The sequence below is a fragment of the Coregonus lavaretus genome (assembly GCF_964263955.1).
Source record: "Coregonus lavaretus genome assembly, chromosome: 28".
Lineage (NCBI taxonomy): Eukaryota > Metazoa > Chordata > Actinopteri > Salmoniformes > Salmonidae > Coregonus > Coregonus lavaretus.
The window spans coordinates 11,460,210-11,482,906 of NC_140015.1; the positions used below are offsets into that span (position 1 = coordinate 11,460,210).

The 22,697-nt window shown below is 43.0% G+C and overlaps 1 protein-coding gene across 1 annotated transcript in view; it reads right to left on the reverse strand.

Moving 5' to 3' along the window:
* LOC311104263 (C-type mannose receptor 2-like) overlaps positions 1-22,697 on the reverse strand; it is a 42,577-nt gene that overhangs the window by 17,456 nt on the left and 2,424 nt on the right. Inside the window, exons 2-9 of the mRNA XM_084146045.1 lie at positions 10,487-10,921; positions 8,038-8,211; positions 7,677-7,841; positions 7,253-7,366; positions 6,464-6,607; positions 5,752-5,943; positions 1,887-2,041; positions 1,615-1,719 (exon numbers count right to left, since the gene is read on the reverse strand). Coding sequence (XP_084002171.1) covers positions 1,615-1,719; positions 1,887-2,041; positions 5,752-5,943; positions 6,464-6,607; positions 7,253-7,366; positions 7,677-7,841; positions 8,038-8,211; positions 10,487-10,921 — 1,484 coding nt within the window. The remainder of the gene's footprint in view (positions 1-1,614; positions 1,720-1,886; positions 2,042-5,751; positions 5,944-6,463; positions 6,608-7,252; positions 7,367-7,676; positions 7,842-8,037; positions 8,212-10,486; positions 10,922-22,697) is intronic.

Here is a 22,697-nt window from a genome sequence, read left to right on the forward strand (position 1 = left end):
ATGAGATGGGAATGTACAAGCATAACGTACTAAAAACAACATAGGTTAAGAACAAGTCCAGGCTCAGAGCTACACTCTCTCTCCACCCCCTCTCTCTCCTCTCAGTTCTTATCTGCAGACGTGTACAGACCGAGAGCACAGCCAACACACAAAAGGTCACAAGGGTTTGAGTGTGTAGTCGTGTACATGTGTGTGTTGAAGTGAGTGTGTATGTGAGAGAGGAAGAGAGAGGGAGAGTTAGTGAGTGACTGTGTGTGATTCAGTCCAACTTCAGGCTTTTGCTCAGCTGCACTTGGGAGGGAGGAAGAGACCTCAAAGACTTCCAGCTGCTGAGCCACGTTCCTCTATATTAGAATCATACTGGAGAAGCAGATGGGTATGTTATCTCTCTCTGTCGTTCTCTCCTGTCACATGACCCACAATGCAACACTCTCTGGGGATCTCTAGTGTTACAGTTCCCTGAGCCAATGAGCCAATGAGCTGTGGATCATATAGACCCTATTGTTCAGACAGAATCACTGAACCACAACCATTAAGTCAGCAACTTGGATGTCTCATACTTTAACTTCAGATGTTGAGTTAACTCAAAAAGCGAGCATTCACTCAAACAACTCACACAATCCAGTCAACTCTACAGAGAAGTTCGCCAAGCAGGAACCAAGCTAACAGCAGTAACTTATTTGCCATGAGGCATTAGCTGGGCTATCCATCATGTCTAATGAGGGAGTGAGGGAACACATAAACACTAAATTACTGAAACATCAGGATCAAACAGTAAAACCTCTGCCTGAGTAACTGTTTTTACCCTTTAAACAGGAGGAGAGGGTTGAAATATGGCAGGAGAGGACAGCACACAACCATGGGGGAAACTAGTTTAAGAAAAGAAGAGAATTACAGTCTGTGAAATTGTAGACAGAGAGAGAGAGAGAGAGAAAGAGAGAGAGATGGGTTTACCAGATGTGAGACCTGTGGATATGGTTCATTTGTGTGTGGGTAATTTTGTGAATGTGAACACATATTTGTGGGGTTGTCTGGGGGTAGGGTGTCTGGCTGACCTCCCTGGCCCTGAGGGAGTGATTCAGAGCAAATACAGACTGGGGTGGAGGGGCGGAGGAGTGGAGGTCAGAGGGCGGAGGGGAGGAGGGGTGGAAGATGGAGGGCAGAGGGGCGAGGAGTGCCCAGGGAGGGGGGCAGGGTGTGAGGGGGTGCACTCAAATATTTACAATCTGCATTCAGAGTACCAGTGCTGACTGTCTGCATCTGGAGTTAGAACAGCGTGACGCTGTTAGAACTGTGAATAGAACCTTTCTAGACAGACAGAGAGAGGGAAAGAGACAGAGAGAAAGGGAAACACAGATAAAGGGAATGACAGATTAGAGAGAATAAGAAAGATAGATACAGGAGGGGAATAACAGATGGAATTGTTTGCCTTCAGCAAGCACACTAATGAGAGAGGGATTGAGAGGAAGGAGTGAGAAAGAGAGGGAGAGAGAAAGTAGTGACTGAGAGAGAGAGAGAGAGAGAGAGAGAGAGAGAGAGAGAGAGAGAGAGAGAGAGAGCGCGCGCGCGCGCGATAGAGAGAGAAAGAGAGAACGAGACTACAGTAAGTCTTACTGGTTTGCAGCCGTGGTCCTGTGCCTGTCCGTCAGTCTTCTGTGCTGCTTTCTTACAGATGGACGGCAGGGTCTGGTTACAGGGACTGTCATTCCAGCGGCCTTCCTGTACACACACACACACGCGCGCACACACACAAAGAAAGAGAGAGGACACAGCTGCTGAGTATAAACAACAGCTTTCTGGAGGGAGGCTTGCTGGCAGTGAGAACAGACAGCTGTGAGATGACGAAGGGTCCAGACTGTAGGGGTCAAAGGTCAAGGGTCACTCACGGGTCCCCAGATGGTGACACAGTCCTCTGGGGTGTTTTGGAAGTTGTTGGGCTCAAAGGGGTGCCAGTAAGTGAAGATGACGGGCGTGTGGTCTGTCCACTGGAAGTCCATCTGCATAGCCGTGTCATGGAGACCAATCCACAGCTCCTCCACATCTGACACACAGAGATATGATGATAACTATCACAGAGCAGGGAGGAGGAGACACTACAGCAATCACATTAGGACAGAAACAAGATGGGAGAAGCAGTGAGTGGATTGGAATATTATACACTCTTAGAAAAAAGGGTTCCAAAAGGGTTCTTTAGCTGTCCCCATAGGAGAATCCGTTTTGGTTCTAGGTACAACCGTTTTGGGTTCCATGTAGAGCCCTCCATGGAAAGGGTTCTACTTTGAACCCAAAAGGGATTTACTTGGAACTAAAAGGGTTCTTTTTACCTGGAACCAAAAAGGGTTCTTCAAAGGTTATTCCTATGAGGACAGCTGAAGAACCCTTTTAGGTTCTAGATAGCACCTTTTTTTCTAAGCGTGTAGGTAGGGTGTAACTACAGTATGCCAAACCCTATCTTTACAGTGTGGTGGTGCAAAACGTTGTAAATAACTGTCTCCTATTAGATATATATACAGTACCAGTCAAAAGTTTGGACACACCTACTCATTCCAGGGTTTTTCCTTATTTTTATTATTTTCTACATTGTAGAATAATAGTGAAGACATCAAAACTATGAAAAAACACATATGGAATCATGTAGTAACCAAATAGCCACCCTTTGCCTTGATGACAGCTTTGCACACTCTTGGCATTCTCTCAACCAGCTTCACCTGGAATGCTTTTCCAACAGTCTTGGAAGAGTTCCCACATATGCTGAGCACTTGTTGGCTGCTTTTCCTTCACTCTGCGGTCCGACTCATCCCAAACCATCTCAATTGGGTTGAGGTCGGGGGATTGTGGAAGCCAGGTCATCTGATGCAGCACTCCATCACTCTCCTTCTTGGTCAAATAGCCCTTACACAGCCTGGAGGTGTGTTGGGTCATTGTCCTGTTGAAAAACAAATGATAGTCCCACTAAGCAAAAACCAGATGGGATGGCATATCACTGCAGAATGCTGTGGTAACCATGCTGGTTAACTGTGTCTTGAATTCTAAATACATCACAGACAGTCTCACCAGCAAAGCACCCCCACACCATAACACCTCCTTCTCCATGCTTTACGGTGGGAAATACACATGCGGAGATCATCCGTTCACCCACACCGTGTCTCACAAAGCCACGGCGGTTGGAACCAAAAATCTCCAATTTGGACTCCAGACAAATGACACATTTCCAACGGTCTAATGTCCATTGCTCGAGTTTCTTGGCCCAAGCAAATCTCTTCTTCTTATTGGTGTCCTTTAGTTGTGGTTTCTTTGCAGCAATTCTACCATGAAGGCCTGATTCACACGGTCCCCTCTGAACAGTTGATGTTGAGATGTGTCTGTTACTTGAACTCTGTGAAGCATTTATTTGGGCTGCAATTTCTGAGGCTGGTAACTCTAATGAACTTATCCTCTGCAGCAGAGGTAACTCTGGGTCTTCCTGTGGCGGTCCTCATGAGAGCCAGTTTCATCATACTGCTTGATGGTTTTTGTGACTGCACTTGAAGAAACGTTCAAAGTTCTTGAAATGTTCCGTATTGACTGACCTTCATGTCTTAAAGTAATGATGGACTGTCGTTTCTCTTTGCTTATTTGAGCTGTTCTTGCCATAATATGAACTTGGTCTTTTACCAAATAGGGCTATCTTCTGTATACCCCCCTACCTTGTCACAACACAACTGATTGGCTCAAACGCAATAAGAAGGAAAGAAATTCCACAAATTAACTTTTAAGAAGGCACACCTGTTAATTAAAATGCATTCCAGGTGACTACCTCATGAAGCTGGTTGAGAGAATTCCATGTGTGTGCAAAGCTGTCATCAAGGCAACTGGTGGCTATTTGAAGAATCTGAAATATAACATTTATTTTGATTTGTTTAACACTTTTTTGGTTACTACATGATTCCATATGTGTTATTCCACAGTTTTGATGTCTTCACTATTATTCTACAATGTAAAAAATGGTAAAAATAAAGAAAAACCCTTGAATGAGTAGGTGTGTCCAAACTTTTGACTGGTAGTGTATATACATACAGTGCCTTCGGAAAGTATACAGACCCCTTGACCTTTTCCACATTTTGTTACGTTACAGCCTTATTCTTGAAAATGTAGTACAAATAAAAAACGGAAAAACCTTATTTATATATGTATTCAGACCCTTTGCTATGAGACTCAAAATTGAGCTCATGTGCATCCTGTTTCCATTGATCATCCTTGAGATGTTTTTACAACTTGATTGGAGTCCACCTGTTGTAAATTAAATTGATTGGACATGATTTGGAAAGGTACACACCTGTCTATATAAGGTCTCACATTTGACAGTGCATGTCAGAGCAAAAACCAAGCCATGAGGGCGAAGGAATTGTCCGTAGAACTCCGAGACAGGATTGTGTTGAGCCACAGATCTGGGGAAGGGTACCAAAAAATCTGCAGCATTGAAGATCCTCAAGAACATAGTGGCCTCCATCATTCTTAAATGGAAGAAGTTTGGAACCACCAAGACTCTTCCTAGATCTGGCCACCTGGCCAAACTGAGCAATCAGGGGAGAAGGACCTTAGTCAGGGAGGTGACCAAGAACCCGATGGTCACTGACAGAGCTCTAGAGTTCCTCTGTGGAGATGGGAGAACCTTCCAGAAGGACAACCATCTCTGCAGCACTCCACCAATCAGGCCTTTATGATAGAGTGGCCAGACGGAAGCCACTCCTCAGTAAAAAGTACGACAGCCCGCTTGGAGTTTGTCAAAAGGCACCTAAAGACTCTCAGACCATGAGAAACAAGATTCTCTGGTCTGATGAAACCAAGATTGAACTCTTTGGCCTGAATGCCAAGTGTCACGTCTGGAGGAAACCTGGCACCATCCCTATGGTGAAACATGGTGGTGGCAGCATCATGCTGTGGGGATGTTTTTCAGCGGCAGGGACTGGGAGACTAGTCAGGATCGAGCCAAAGATGAACAGAGCAAAGTACAGAGATATCCTTGATGAAAACCTGCTCCAGAGAACTCAGGACCTCAGACTGGGGCGAAAGTTCACCTTCCATCAGGACAACGACCCTAAGCACACAGCCAAGACAACGCAGGAATGTCCTTAAGTGGCCCAGCCAGAGACCGGATTTGAACCCGATCGAACATCTCTGGAGAGACCTGAAAATAGCTGTGCAGCAATGCTCCCCATCCAACTTGACAGAGCTTGAGAGGATCTGCAGAGAAGAATGGGAGAAACTCCCCAAATACAGGTGTGCCAAGCTTATAGTGTCATACCGAAGAAGACTCAAGGCTGTAATTGCTGCCAAAGGTGCTTCAACAAAGTACTGAGTAAAGGGTCTGAATACTTATGTAAATGTCTTTGTAATAAATTAGCAAACATTTCTAAAAACCTGTTTTTGCATTGTCATTATGGGGTATTGTGTGTAGATTGATGAGGGGAGAAAAACGATTTAATCAATTTTAGAATAAGGCTTTATCCTATCAAAATGTGGAAAAAGTCAAGGGGTCTGAATACTTTCCGACGGCACTGTATATAGTTTATTATTTCATTTATTATTTCAAATTGTACATATGTGCATATATTTAAAAACAAACAAGAAACAAGTAAACTGTCTCCTAAGAGAGAAACTGTTGACACTGAGGTTGAAGCTTCTTTTAGTGGCATGTACAGTATTGTATTATCTGTGTACCTCTCTTCAGGTTGAGGTGCCTTTCGATGAAATGCTGTATTATCTGTGTACCTCTCTTGATGTTGTTGATGATGAACTCTAGTTCAGGCAGGGTGTGGAGGCTGACCAGGTTGGCCTCCATTTTCTGACAGGTTTTCTGAGCTGCGTCCCAGTCCACCTTCTCTGACGTCAGTCTGTAGCAGCCTGCCTGGAACGCCTGCCAGCCCACATCACACTCATACTTCTCATCATCCGCCCACGAGTCTGCAGCCCACAGAGCAGAGACAGAGATCAAACAGAAGGGAAATATACCCCTTGTTAACTCTTTCTTAATACAGTAGAGAGCATATAACCGATGGTAACACAAATATGTGATAATTTTTTTATGACTCTAACTACTCACATACAGTGTATGTAACTATCCATGAAACAACAAGCTACAGATGTAGGATCTTAATTTGAGACAGTTTGGTACAGGAGGAAAAGAATCCTGCGGTAACAGGAAATGTGATTTATTATGTGGAGTTTAACAAACTGACATTTTTGTAGGGGTTGATACATTTTTCGTAAGGGAAAATCAAGTCTGAAATTTCAAAGTGGAAATTACAAACATTAGAAGCCTTTTTAAAACTCAAATACACTACAAGTTTGCCTTTCCTGCTTTGCAGGAAGATTCTCAGCAACAAAAGAGTGATCAAATTAAGATCCTACATCTGTAAACATTTTAGCAGGGAGGATTTGATAAGGAGGTCTAGAGACTCGACCGGTGACTAGGCAGACTTACCGGTGGTGAAGGGGTCCAGGGTGGCATTGGGCCTCTTCTTACAGACGTAGGGAAGGGCTACAGAGCAGTCTCTGTTCTGCCAGCGGCCAGATGACTCTGTCCTGATCACCGCACAGTTCTCCTCCTCCATATGGCTCGGCTGGTCTGGGATGGAGATAGAATAAATATTGTGAGATAGAAAGAAGGGAAAGCTTAGAAGTTCTCTGTGTAGTCTGTGGTATTAGTGTTGTAAACAGATGGTAGAGGTTGGGTTGGGTTAAAAGGATGGTTGAGGATGGATGAGGTTGGGTTAAAAGGATGGTTGAGGATGGATAAGGTTAAAAGGTTGGTTGAGGATGTACGTGGTTGGGTTGGGTTAAAAGGAGCAGGTCGGCATTTATTGTCATGAATCTTGCCCTGGAGGCAGCTCTACAGAGTGGTCACTTGCTGGCATAGCCACAAAGTAATGCAATCTGATTTTAAACCTAACCATAACATTAACCCTAACATTAACCACACTGCTAACCCTAATGCCTAACCCTAACCTTAAGACCAAAAAGCTCATTTTTGTTTTCATGCATTTTTACGATATAGCCAATTTTGACTTTTCAGCTGGCCCATCTAGCGGAGATCGCTCAGTTCTGCCTCCAGGGCAAGATTCATGACAATAAATGTCAATCTGCTTTTAAAAGGATGGTTGAAGTTGGGTTGGGTTAGAAAGATGGTTGAGGATGGATGAGGTTGGGTTGGGTTAAAAAGATGGTTGAGGATGGTTGAGGTTGGGTTGGGTTAAAGGCAGTGTTCTCTCACCGTTCTCCCAGTTGAGGTATTTGAGAGGGGAGGAGTCAGCCCACTGCCAGCCTCCGCTGATGTCCAGGTCATTCAGTCCGATCCACAGAGCAGCACTGTAACCAGTCAGCAAACCTACAGCATCAGGGAGAGACTTCTCTTAAAAACGTAAGATGTCCTCATATAAACAAAGACAAGATCACACTCTACCACTTTAAAACTATTAGAGAAGAGGTAAGTTGGGAAGAGAGGGTAACACTTGATTTTAAGGTATGCTTTTAAATGGCTTATAAACGCTTACTACATAGTTGTTTATCAATAATGTTTAACATCAGTTCATAACAGACCTATAAATACATTTCTATCAAACTGAGATTAAGGAAGAAAACCTTTCCCATGTACTACCATGGAGTACTAGATTTTAGAATCTCCTCTGATCTCTTACCATTGATGTAGGTCTGTTCATGCAGCTTGGTGATACTGAGCAGGTCTGCCCCCTGTTGTTGGCAGCTGATGCGAGCCTCGCTCCATGACAGGGTGGCCTGGAAGTTGAACTGGTAGCAGCTGTCTGTCAGGGGGTCTGTGTCCCAGAACGTCTCACAGTCATTGCCTGTGAGAGGGAGAGAGGGAGGGAGAGAGAGGGGAGGGAGAGAGAGAGAGGGGAGGGAGGGAGAAACAGATATAATTGCAAGGGGAAATAGTCATAGGGAGACATAGAAAGAGTCTGTGGTGCGTTTGGGGGGGGGGGGGGGGGGGGTGGAGGTGGAAGAGGAAGAGGAACATAGCTGTGTGAGACAGTGACTCACTCTTAACAGGACAGAAGCCCCAGCGTTCGTCCTTGCTGTAGTTGTAGGTGGTGGCACACCACAGGTGACCGTCCTCTCTGCCAATACTGGTGCAGCTGTGGAACCACTGGCCATCGTACAGGAAGGGCAGGTAGCAGGGCAGACCGCGAGAGTTCCCCTGGATAGTATAGATCTCTGCAAGGCACACGATGGAAAGACTTCAAATCCCAGTATGCACTCACAAGCGTCACTTTCTGTCCCAAATTGATTTGTGTGGATAGTTTTTACTGAGCAAACAAATCTGTGTACTCAAAGACATGTGCAATTAAACGTGATAAATAAATAGAAGATATATTACAGGAAATGATGACACACGCCAAAGTGTTATTTTGGACCAGGGAAAGGTATGGGAAAGACCATCAGAGGTCAACAATAAACCAAAATAGACCAGATAATGGAAAAACAATCAAACAATTTACAACAGAAAAATAAATACATCAGGACAAAGCTTTATAAAAACTCGATTACTGCCTCAAACTAAAAAGTATGCCAGAAAAGGTCATTTTCATTTTCACTAGCAATTGACAGGGGTAAAAAGGATACTCTTTCCAAAAAACTTTCTCTAAAATAATAAAATAATAATGAGTTTAGTTTATAAGCAGCTGTTTTAGTTCTTTTTGCAGTCTATTATGAGACTGCCATGTAGAAACTAAACTCCATTATTCTTGGAGAGGTGAATGAACATTATTTTGAATGAAACCTGAGCTTCACAGTTTGACAAAATGCCCAGGGGTTGCCACGGTAGCCTCTGCATTCCACTGGACAGCGGGGTATGAAGGAAAGGGCAGCAGGGGAAAAACTCAAATCAACTCTCCAATTCACGATGGAGAAAGAGAGAGGGGGGTGGGTTAAAGGGGGAAAGGGAGAAAGAGGGAAGAGGGAAGAGAGCGAGCGAGCGAGCGAGCGAGGAAAGAGAGATAGAGCAAGGAAAGAGAGAGAGAGAGAGAGAGAGAGAGAGAGAGAGAGAGAGAGAGAGAGAGAGAGAGAGAGAGAGAGAGAGAGAGAGAGAGAGAGAGAGAGAGAGAGGGAGCGAGAGAGAGAGAGAGAGAGAGAGAGAGAGAGAGCTGTAAAGAGAGAAACTGGAAGGGTGTCTGCAATGTTACCAAAACACACAGAGAACCAGCCAGGCCCATGGAAAGTAGGGCATATGTGTTAAAAGGGGGGGAAAGGCCTAGAAAGTTCCCTCCCTCCTTAATTTCCCTCTCTCCTCCACCACTGGCTGGTTTGTGTCAAGCTGATAGCCTGCTAGCTACACGGCGGGGTGACTAATGTCCGTGGCTATCTTTATCCAGCAGCGTGTTGACTTCACAAAAGCAAGTTGTGAGGAATGGCAGTTAAAAGTTACAAATGCCTTTTGCTGTGCCACAAAAAAAGGAAAGGAAAAGAAGGAGAGGAAAGATAGAGGAGGAAAGTTAAGAAGTCGTTTTCTGGACTTAAGTTGTAGGAGATCTGGTTTTAATTGCAGTCAGACAGGCTAGAGACACTATTTCACAGACTAAGCCCAGCAGAAAGGCTGTCAATGCCACTTAAATTATGACATTTGATATCTGTATGAATAATAATAACAGTGGAAACAAGGCTTTGCTTCAAAACCACACTGATAACCCCTAACCAGGGGCTTCAACTCCTAGGTCCTACATAAACACTAATATACCGTAGGCTAGAGCTGGGTGATATGGACAAATCCATATTGTGATAAATTGCCTGAATTGATGTGATAACGATAAATAGAACGATAGTTTATAACATTCATGTGCAACAAGTTTTTTAAACGTTTCCTTTAAACTTCTACTACTAGTTTGATGGTTATAGCCATCAATTGTCCCATCAACAATGACCCATATTTACATACTTATTTAATTTCAAACTTCACATTTCTCTAGTATAGGCTACTTATCGTAATGAACGATATCAGCAAAATGCCTGCGATAAGTGATAGGTATGGTCGGTGTCAATAATTTCCGGTTGATCATCCCAGCTCTACCGTAGGCTATGTGAGGGCAAGGGCATTCCACTGTTCACGTCTTGAGTTTACAAACACAGAGAGAGAGGGCTTTCCTTAGCTATCTAGCTGGCGGGCTGCCAGTCAGTCATACAGAGAGGCCCAGGGCAATAAATTGCAGCATGCATCTGAACAGATACAGCTGTACCCTCCTCAACAGTTCAACACAGCTGACTAACCCTGCCTCAGCTTTTCATTCACAAGCACTGGTGGGAGAAATAGAGACAAACCATATTCTGGTTTGAATTTTCTATTTCAAAATGGCTGACTCCCCTGGCCTACCAGAGTCGAACTGAGGTCTTGTTGCTCGATACCAAAACAAAATCAAGAGTACAAAATAGCGTCATCAGCCCTTTGTAATGCACTAGAATGACTTTGTCAACCAGCAGCAGAACCTCTTCTACTTACCACGATAGGTCCTAGAACAAAGGTCCTGATCGTCCCCAAAGAGCCTCCATTTGAGCCCCTCATGTGGGGGCTTTACATCCGAGGCCTTCACTGAGGAGTTAGCGGAGGGGTTAACAGGGTGCGAGGGGGACGGCAGGTACAGGTTGAGGTTCTCCAACACCTGGGCACAGTACCAGGTCCAGCGGACCAGGGGAGGCTCTCTGTCACAGGGGTAGACGCCCAGCGGTGAGGCATCCTCCCTGGAGCTGTAGTTGCCCGTGGTCAGGCCCAGGCACAGAGAGGAGCCTAGGTTGAAGAGCCGGCCCCGGGTCACCCACTTCCACTTCTGGGCGTCATCCTCGCAGGACTCGGACAGGGACAGGGAGTGACCCTGCACCCCTAGACAGCCCTGAGCCCCCTCGTGGAAGAATACAAACACATCACCATTCACTGGCTCTGTGGAGAGAGAGAAAGAGAGACACATAGATAGAGAGAGAGAGATAGAGATAGAGATAGAGATAGAGAGAGAGAGAGAGAGAGAGAGAGAGAGAGAGAGAGAGAGAGAGAGAGAGAGAGAGAGAGAGAGAGAGAGCGAGAGAGAGAGGGCAAGCGAGAGAGAGGGGGGGGGAGTCAATAACACTGTTCAGAAATTATTCCATCTTTAGCTGCTAATGTGGAGAGAGCAGGAACATGATCAATATCACTGTTAATGGATGTCCTGCTTTGTTAGAGCAAGCATCTTTCAGCTGGTTGTGGTGCTGTTGAAAGGCTAGCTTTCTCACAATGATACCTAGCCCACTGTTATATCTCCTCAACTTAAGCAGACATTGACCAAGGTTATGTGTCTAGATAAGTGTTAATTGGAGGGGGCTGCTGCTTTGAAAATTGAAATGTGGTTGCACATGTTTTTTCACACGTTTATTAATGCAAGGTTGGTAATGTCTATTTATTTGTTATTTCTCTGTCAGATTCTGGGATATTTGCCCCATTTTAGACGTGAGACCTGGAATGGCCTTTCTCCTCGCGGGGAGTCTGTGGTCTGAATGTGATGTGAGGGAAGGTTGGCTGAAGAACTAAATGAGGACTGAGCGGTCTGGGGTTTTGGGGGACTGGTTTGGAATTTTATCATGAGAAAATGTCTGGTTGAGGAAACACTTGGCATAATAATAAAGTTTCATATTTGAAGATGTTTCTGTTCAGATATCAGATAATATACATGTCATTACTTTACTTAATTATGTCAGTAATTTACCCAGACCGAGTGACCCAACAGTTAATCCTCGAAAAAGGTACTATGAAATGTCATGAACTGTGTCTTATTTCATCCATATGCAGTAATGTATATGTCAGTGTGAATCTGTGCAACTTTGCTATGCGTATTGGGTCTCTAATGTAGGCTCTGTGTAATACATGAGTAAGTTTACTGTATACACTCTGACCCTGTATGAACTGATAAGAGGAGGAGGTAGCGAGAGAGTCAGACATTTAACTCTAAGCTAGCTAGAGACTGGCTGGACTCCAGCCACTATGACTGGAATGTTGGGAAGAAAACCCAACAGCCTTCCCAAAAACCCAGTGGGGTTCTCTCTCATCCCCACTTCTTCTCTAAGCTTTTATTTTCTTCTCCTGCAACGGGGGTTACGGGGATTGGGAGGTTAAAGCCAGGCGACTCAAAAGTGTGTGCACTGGTGGAAGAGAGAGCGAGAGATGGAAAGGGAGAGAAAGAGAGGAAGAAAGAGAGGAGGAGGAGTGCAGCTGTGATGTTAAGTTTAAAAAAGAGCAAGGGGAAAAAAGGAATGACCCCAAAACAAACAGAAGCCCTCCTCAGTGAATCTGGGTCCAGAGAAGAGAAACATAGAGAGAGAGACCGTCAGCATTCCTCCTTCACGGGGCCCTCTGAGGGGCCAGAAAGTGGGGAAGATCACTGGGTTTTGGGCTGAAAATAGGGAAAGGGGGATACCTAGTCAGTTGCACAACTGAATGCATACAACTGAAATGTGTCTTCTGCATTTAACCCAACCCCTCTGAATCAGATGGCTCTGGTATTTTAGTCCACACACAGAATAGGGGTCCTGGCCTGCAGTACTAAACCCCCTCCTCAAGTCATCTAATCAGTCCACTGTAGCTCTCTCACAGAAATAGCAACACCTCCCTTGCAGCACTAACAATACTAAAACAATGGAGAATCTCCATAAAAGAGTTCCTACAAAGTCATTATAAATGCAGACATTCAATCAGTAGTTTTTCTCAGCCTCACTCAACCTCTTTTGTGACGTTGTTGAGAAATAATAGTCAGCTTGTGGCCTTGGTCGGCTTCCAGACTCTGCAAACGCTGTAGTTACAAAACACAATGGCTGAGTGATTCCACAGAGCTGTGTGAGCCTCCACTGGCAGTGCTTTGTACAGTGTAATCAGATATAATTACCAGCTGACGCTGACTGCTGCAGACATCTCATTGTAGCACCCTGTTGTTAGGCCTGTTTCCTGTCCACTAATTGTGATGCAATAAAGATTCAGGAGTCAAAATACCTTTTCTCACAAGGTAATGATGCGCCTCTGGAAAAATCTTTACTCTGCACTCTTAGAAAAAAGGGTTCCAAAAGGGTTCTGCAGTTGTCACCATAGGAGAACCCTTTTTGGTTCCAGGTAGAACCCTTTTGGGTTCCATGTACATGGAACCCAAAAGGGTTCTACCTGGAACCAATAGGGGTTCTTCAAAGGGTTCTCCTATGGGGACAGCCAAATAACCCTTTTTGGTTCTAGATAGCACCTGGATCATTGAAGTAAAAGAATGAGGGGCAGGTTCCAACAGACAAAAAGCTACTGAATGTCTTAACATTGACAAGTCTGCCTTTCCATGAGTTTATATTATTATTGTAACACAATCCATAACAGTCTGAAATGAACAACCTTTCCATGGACTCATTTCTCTCCAGGGAACTCATTGTCTGTCATTTTCATTAAAGGTAATGTATTCAATAACCTTCCTACAGTTATTCAAGCATTCTCTACAGTTCTCCAACAGCAAAGACAGATTGAGTCCTGTTAATGTCATACAGTATGGACCCTGTAGATCAGACAGCTCAGCAAAGTCTCTCAGTCTGTGATGCCTCTCAATTCAAGGATCTTTCTTACCTTGTGATATATGCCAAAACATTTAGCAGTGCTCCAAGTTACCCCGGTCTGATAAATCCAACCCTTCTATCTGTTCTTTTAATGGGCTCTTCTCTGCCGTGACAGGCAATCCATCCCAGCTGTGAGCAGATTACAGGATCAACTTTGTCCTTCTCCAAATGTGTAAAAACACTGTACAGAACAATGAATTATTTTTTGACATCTACAGCGTTGACTTAAGCCGGATGCACAGATCTTGCTCTGAAGTAAGCAGTGTTGCTTCCAGTGGTGTGTGATTTCCTTGACAAGGCTTAAATAATGATGGTTTTGGTTATGGTAACACTTGGCTTAGCAACACTCACGACAGTGTGGTAAGAGGAGTTTTTAGGAGACGTAAATGTTATTAAAAGCAGTCTGATGTCATTTTGTCTTTTGTCATGATGATAGAAGAATTTGTAATGACTAAAATATTCCACCCTGGAACTATATAACGGTGTGAAATGTATTAGAATAATAAGACTATAATCTAGTAATGTGTGTGCGTAGGACAAGTTAAGATTATGACATTGTGTTACTATTTAGCAATTTAAGTAGGAGTTAGGTCAGTCAACAAAGGAGAGGAGAAGGAGAACTGTCGACAGACAACTTGTGACAACTGTGAAACCAATAATAGGAAATAGGCCTCCCAACTCAGGGAGGGGAGAAACTGTTAGGCTCGGAGAAGACTATGAAACATGTTGCAGAATTGAGATAACAAATATGTGTACAGTGGAAAAATACAGCCCGCCTAAAGCGGGGTGGGATTTTCGTCTGACGTATGTGTATAAAGGCCAGAGCTCTCATTAATAAAATACTGATTCATTGCAGAAATGGGACTTTGTTTAATTCATTAATTAACCAGAGCCTTACAACCTCTGGGAATTGTTCAAAGCTTGAGTGATAGCTGAGTTCAACAATTGAGATAGTAAAATTCTCGTGACAACTTGGTCCTCGAGCCGGATCTCAACACCCGTTTTCTGTCGTTTCAGGGAACCCCGAAACCGTGCACGGGTGGGTCCAGGATCCGTAAGACAAAGACCTGACCTCTGAAATTGAGGGTCTATTTCAGGCCGGTGGCAAACTGGTACATGACAGAAACGGTGACGAGATCCAACCAAAATTTAAATCCCAGCTGCAAGGATAAGGTCAGTAGTCTTTATTCATGGATTTTGGGGGAGAATGATCTGAACTTGCAAGAACATAGAAATTTTGCTGTAATTCTTGTATAAGGCAGAGAGTTATTACCGAAATCCAGCAAGACTTGCCGGAGTGGTAAGCATAGGAAGGAAGGAAGTGGGTCCGCAATTTACTCAAGGTACAGGCCAATCCCAATATAAACTAGTTGATATTTAGACTGTCCATGGATACAGTCTTTAAAATATTAACAGGAAGGGAAATAATTATTACAGTGTGAGATAGATACATTAAACAAGTCAAAAGTCATAAGGAACAGCAAAAGTGATCAAGAAGATTACTTAAGTCCGTATACGTGTGAGACCTAATGATCCATCGAAAGTCGCGATAATTAATTGTTTCAAGGAAGGAATATACAATAAAACGTATAATTCATTAAAAGTCGTAAAATAATTTGACACCTAATAATTCATTAAAAGTCATAAAATCATTTGACACCTAATAATTAATTAAAAGTGATAAAATAATTATTAGAGATTCTAAGTATAAGTTATCTAATTCGAATATGTGAGACGGTCCGGGACTGTCAATAAATATCAACACAGGAATTAAAATAGCATGTGTGAGAAATTGAATATTAATAAAGTCAAAAGTCATAAACAACTGTAGATTTGCCGTAACTCTATCCGTTTCATGAAACTGGAGCCTTACAAACTCCGGGTTACCAATAGTGTTAACCAATAATCATGTAAGGTTGTATACGTGTGAGACCTAATATTTGCTCAAAAGTCACATCTAAGAATAACATTCCAAGGGAAGGAGAGGAGTGTATAAAACATACTTAGGTGTTTGTAAGGAGACTATTAAAACATACCCAATTAGTGAGACCTAGTAATTTGTTAATAGGCATAAAATAATTGTACAAAATACTCAGTAGAGAATAGCAGAGGAGTTTAGTTACCATGGGAAGTAAATCCTCAAAGGAGGTACCGGAGTTAACCGGTGATGAGAGATATATGGAGTCTAAGGACAAGAGGAATCTCCACTATGGAAATAGATGGAGGGAGAGGTATGGGTTCGAGGGGCGTCTGGACGCAGACAAACTCGAATCCATGGTAAAACAGATGCACAAAGTAAATAAGGGGAGAGCAGAAAGAGAGTGAGTGGAAGGACTAGATACTGCTAGGGTGTGGCTCTCTGAGGCTCGAAAGAGAGATGAGGGAGTAGGAGGGGGCCAGTACCCAATGATTGCCTTACCCAATCCATTGGCAGGGGCTGAGGGAGCCCCGGCAACCTTAGATGTATACAGGGCATGGACCCAGAGAGATGTGGTCCGAGAACAGGACCCAAAAACAGGAATAGAGGGATTCAGGAGAGATATGGAAGGGCTCACTGCAAGTTTTAAGTTAAACACGGGGGAATTGGAAAGGGCAGTGAGACAGATAATGGTAGAAAAGGATTGGGCAGCTGTGAAGGGAGACTGGACCCCAGGAAGGGGGGACAGAGTTATTTTACAGTGGGCCGTAGACGGAGAGTATCGAGATAAACTTAATCAACTATGTAACAATCTTAGAGATTACTACCTATTACTACCTATTACTACATGCTGATTTTTCTAAAATCCATGAGTGCAAAAAGCCGTATCATCAACAATGAGGCCTGACATTTCTCCCAAAAAATAAAAGAGACCCTGATTGGCTGGGGCACAGCAACATTGATTGAGGTTAAAAGGTATGCTGTTCACCACGAGCAGAACGGGAGAGAAAAGAGGAGTAAGAAAGACCTGAAGGGAGTTGAGTATCTCATGGCAACTCTCGGGGAGATAGGAGGCCAGAACAAAGGGGCAGTGTCCTGGAAATCACAGTCTGTTCTTTGTTGGTTCTACTGGGAGTATTGTTGATGAAGGGGATGTGTTGAATGAGAGACTAGAGATTTCATAAAATAATAATTGGAATAATAATTATATATTAACTTGCTCACCCAAACGTTGACATAATGTCATGGGTGGGACATCATTAATATGGGTTTTCTAAGTTTGTACCATATTTGGATAATGTAATAGAGATAAGGATTAAGGAATAAACTGACCATAAGTGATGTGGTTAAAGACGTAAATTATAATATTGTACAAAGCCAATTTAGGGTTTCCATTAATAATTATCAGAGTGGAGCTTAGGTGTAGTAAGTAAAGGAACATCATTTTGTATCAGATGGTAAGACGACAAACCATTGTAATTGTGATAGTAGTGGGATTTATTTGCCACTTTCATTGCCTAATGGTTTGCTATATAAACGATTGAGAATGGTGGCTTAATGTCAATCACTACATTGGATATTAATACTATGGTATAAATTCAATATATGCTGGTCAACTAAGGCATGTGTTCGGTGTTACTTGTAGCCTACTTAGAAAGGACAGTTGCCTAGATCTGCTGTATTCTAAATAATGACGGATTGGGGGTTTAATAAGAGGTGGCTATAATTTTAGTTGATAACAGAGGTAATAGGATGTAGTTTACGACGCCTAGAGAAGCGAATGTCTTATATTCATGGGAAGTGAAGTAAGGGAACTCAGAGAATAATAGGATTATTAAACAAACACTAAGAATAATGAAGCAGTGTTGGAAGGAAGCAGAGTATGTAAGATAACATTGACTGACTGGTCTAATTGATAAGTTTATACGAAAGAGATTGTCCTAGCAACACATGGAGGATAGTATAACACAGTAGTTTACGTTGCATCTCTGGGAATATAGGTTTTGTTTGTTTTTACTATAACTTCAAAATAATTGGTTATCTGTTAAAGTAATGATAGATGGAAAGACAGCGGTAGAGGATAGAGATTGTAGAGGGTTTCCAATGTAAAAAAAAAGGTAATAGAAATTGGGTGATGAGAAATGTTGATTTGCATTGTTTAAGCAAGAATGGTATTAAATTCATGCTTTCTAGTTATGTGTATGCAAATATGTTATTCGTTTTTGGTGGTGTGTGGATAGAATTTACTAATAGAATTTACTAATGCCAGGATTTAGTAAATGAAGCAGAGGGTAATGTGAAGCGGATGTCTGAATAGTTTGTTTATACAACAGTGAGTTATGCAGACAGTTCACGTTGAACAATGGGAGATCGTTTTTACTATTAGGCTGATGGCGTAGTAAACATTTTTCGTAGGTTATGGATTTATTAAACAATAGGTTTATATTTTAATAAATTAATGCAACAGGTTTAAATCAGTAGATTACCGGAAAGTGGTTATGGGTTTGTTATTTTATAGGTTTAGTGAATTTAATGAAACGTGGAGTCCTGGTTCGATTAAGTGGGTCAATATTGACACATGGGTAACGCCACGTATCAACAGGGGGGATGATAGTAGACGGTAGGATTAAAGATAACTAGATGGAGGAGAGGACTAAATACTTAAATAAATTGTATTTTCTTTTATTTAGGTACAGTCTAGAAATAAAATACTAATATGAACGGTACGATTAGAGAGGGGTTAAGGAAAACACACATGAGCACTGGTAGAAATAGGGTACAATGCTTACCAATAGTATTAATGACTATAAGGATAACCCCAGATAAAAATGGACTGTCCCCATTCGAGAAAGTATTTGGAAGACCATACAGAATGCCCGAGTTAGGAGGACCATAGCAGGCAGAGATAGAAACTGAGATCACCCTAGCCGGACACATGAGAAGGTTGTTTATTAACCACACCCGTGGTCTTGTGTTAAGGTTTTGTGCCCAACAGGAAAACTAAAGGAGAAGGTAACCCACTCTATCCAACCAACTCTATCCAACCAGGTGACTGGGTGTGGATCTAATCCTTAAAGAAGAAAGACTGGAAGCAGCCCCGTTGGGAATGTCCATATCAGGTCCTGTTGGTGACGGCCTTTGCTGTAAGAATTGCGGAAAGATCCACCTGGGTGCATGTCACACACTGCAAAAAGGTAAACCCAGCCACACCTGACGAACAAACACAGAGTTAGGAGAGAGAACCGATCATCACTATGGCTCGGGGGTTGGCTCCTTAACAAAGATTCCCTTACCCTGTCTGATCATCCCTGTGTGAGTTCGATAGAAGTTAAAGCAATGGGTTGGCCTCTGGCGTCTGACATGTTTGCAGGACGAGGGTGGGATTTACATGTCTCCTGATGGTAGGTGGCTGTCTGCTTGTGGGAGCCATATTCCTGGGACACCCAAACCCTCCTGACCCGCCAGAAGTAGTAGTTAACCTAACTCAATTTAGGAAGGTAATGCCCGGGGAAAGCAAAAGCAGGCAGAAAAGACAGCTTGACGTAGGGAAAGGGGAGGTACTAGTGACTGTAGGAAAGGACATCTCATTCAAGTTCTTTATAGACCAAGTGGTGAATCTGGCCAATTGGCAGGCTAAGAGTCTCGCAACCTGGGGACGATATGTCTGTATGTCACCATGTAACTCCTGGAATCATGTTGTGGCTCATACAGAGCCTGCAGGATATGTAAATTTGAACACCCGTTACGGGTCCAGATGGACGGTTGTGAAGGCAGGGAAATACATCAGGGGAAAAGAGTGTAACCCCAGACAACAGAAATATTGTTTAAAAGTACGAATAAACATAAAAAAGGTACAGCCGATGGATTTCGCTCTATGGTATGTAGGGTTTGACCAAAATGGAGTGGATACCGTAGTGCCCCTATGGGTAAAAAAGCAGCAGGTCAAATCACAATACAACCTCACCACTGATAATACAATAGTGAATTCCTCTAAAGGTCAGGAAACTGAACCATTCAATTCAATGGGAATGATACAGGTAGCGGATACCAAGGACCTAAAAGAAGTAGTGGAAGTGGAGACTGGGTTCCGGGATCCGAACCTATGGTTGGAATGGATACAGTATACGGCAAGAACTACAGTGGTGAAAAAAAGTATTTAGTCAGCCACCAATTGTGCAAGTTCTCCCACTTAAAAAGATGAGAGAGGCCTGTAATTTTCATAATAGGTACACGTCAACTATGACAGACAAATTGAGGAAAAAAAATCCAGAAAATCACATTGTAGGATTTTTAATGAATTTATTTGCAAATTATGGTGGAAAATAAGTATTTGGTCACCTAAAAACAAGCAAGATTTCTGGCTCTCACAGACCAGCAGCTTGGTTTGAAGAAATCAACTGTGGGAGCAATTATTAGGAAATGGAAGACATACAAGACCACTGATAATCTCCCTCGATCTGGGGCTCCACGCAAGATCTCAAAATGATCACAAGAACGGTGAGCAAAAATCCCAGAACCACACGGGGGGACCAAGTGAATGACCTGCAGAGAGCTGGGACCAAAGTAACAAAGCCTACCATCAGTAACACACTACGCCGCCAGGGACTCAAATCCTGCAGTGCCAGACGTGTCCCCCTGCTTAAGCCAGTACATGTCCAGGCCCGTCTGAAGTTTGCTAGAGTGCATTTGGATGATCCAGAAGAGGATTGGGAGAATGTCATATGGTCAGATGAAACCAAAATAGAACATTTTGGTAAAAACTCAACTCGTCGTGTTTGGAGGACAAAGAATGCTGAGTTGCATCCAAAGAACACCATACCTACTGTGAAGCATGGGGGTGGAAACATCATGCTTTGGGGCTGTTTTTCTGCAAAGGGACCAGGACGACTGATCCGTGTAAAGGAAAGAATGAATGGCGCAATGTATCGTGAGATTTTGAGTGAAAACCTCCTTCCATCAGCAAGGGCATTGAAGATGAAACGTGGCTGGGTCTTTCAGCATGACAATGATCCCAAACACACCGCCCGGGCAACGAAGGAGTGGCTTCGTAAGAAGCATTTCAAGGTCCTGGAGTGGCCTAGCCAGTCTCCAGATCTCAACCCCATAGAAAATCTTTGGAGGGAGTTGAAAGTCCGTGTTGCCCAGCGACAGCCCCAAAACATCACTTCTCTAGAGGAGATCTGCATGGAGGAATGGGCCAAAATACCAGCAACAGTGTGTGAAAACCTTGTGAAGACTTACAGAAAAAGTTTGACCTGTGTCATTGCCAACAAAGGGTATATAACAAAGTATTGAGAAACTTTTGTTATTGACCAAATACTTATTTTCCACCATAATTTGCAAATAAATTCATTAAAAATCCTACAATGTGATTTTCTGGATTTATTTTTCTCATTTTGTCTGTCATAATTGACGTGTACCTATGATGAAAATTACAGGCCTCTCTCATCTTTTTAAGTGGGAGAACTTGCACAATTGGTGGCTGACTAAATACTTTTTTTCCCCACTGTATGTCCAAGGAGGACTGTTACGCCTGTGGAACAGCTAAACCTAGGTTATCCACTACTCCGTTCCCCTTGACGGGCTTTAACTCTCCGTCAGGTTATTCCTGCATGGTTAAACTGTTCAAGCCACTTGGGAATGTGGTGAATGAGTCTTGTGTTAACTTGCAATATCTGTATCCCCCTGCAAGACAAATTGTATTTTTATTGTGTGATTCATACGAGTGATTCATTTTATATGCAAAACAAGTTGTATGCTTTGTTGTGTGTTTCATTTTATAACAATGTATTTTAAGTGTGTGTGTAATATTTAGTCAAAGGGTGGATTGATAGAAGAATTTGTAATGACTAAAATATTCCACCCTGGAACTATATAACGGTGTGAAATGTATTAGAATAATAAGACTATAATCTAGTAATGTGTGTGCGTAGGACAAATTAAGATTATGACATTGTGTTACTATTTAGAAATATGAGTAGGAGTTAGGTCAGACAACAAAGGACAAGGAGACCTGTTGACAGACAACTTGTGACAACTGTGAAACCAATAGGAAATAGGCCTTCCAACTCAGGGAGGGGAGAAACTGTTAGGCTTGGAGAAGATTATGAAACATGTTGCAGAATTGAATAACAAATATGTGTACATTGGAAAAATACAGCCCGCCTAAAGCGGGTGGGATTTTCGTCTGACGTATGTGTATAAAGGATGGGCTCTGATCTTGAGAGGCCAGAGCTCTCATGAATAAACTACTGATTCATTGCAGAAATGGGACTTTGTTTAATTCATTAAATTAACCAGAGCCTTACAGCCTCTGGGAATTGTTCAAAGCTTGAGTGATAGTTGAGTTCAACAATTGAGATAGTAAAATTCTCGTGACACATGATGAGAATCAGAGCCACAAGAAAATACATGTTGTTTTTCTGTTGATACCAAGGCAGTAAAACTGGGACAACCTATTTGACCTTCATTGAACTTAATGACTCATTTCATGCAGGCCATGACTAGTACCCAACAAGCTGGGTACTGATCTTACTGTTGTTGTGAAGTCGAAGCTCTAACTTCTCAGTGTTCCCACCTGGGCCCTGCAGCTGTGTTTGAAGTGTGGTTTCAACCTCAGACGGCTCTGCTAAGTAAAAGACAAACTTCAAATGTAATTCCAGAAGTGGATTTGAAAATGTTTGATGTGAATACAGTAAAGCCCAGATCAACAGCTTCACAGAATCTCACCGAAAGTTCTTCCTTGGGAAAGTACAACCAGAACAACACCCCTCTAGCCTGATCCCTGCTCCCCCTCTCTCCCACTCCCTGTGCCGTCACTCTACTCAGACCTACACCAGTTTCCTGCTGCAAAAGAGAGGGGCTTAAACCTGCAGCCAAGAACAACGGAACACGCAGAGCCAAGAACAGAGAGGCTGATGTTCCCAGAACCACCTTCCACTCCTCCAACTCTGGCCAGTGTGTTGATGAGGTCTCTCTGGGCGTGGGGGTGTGAGCAGGGCACAGAGGTCCAGGGGGGCCAGTGGAGGCTGAGGTACATGAAACCAAGGTGACTGACTTGATCCACACTGAGGTGAGACGTACTGTAGAGATGGAGGCACTGGGACTGGGAACCATATTGTGATAGAAATTTGAGATAACAAATATTTTACTCTCATAGATGTTGAAGCAAAGTGGAGTAAAAGTTTGG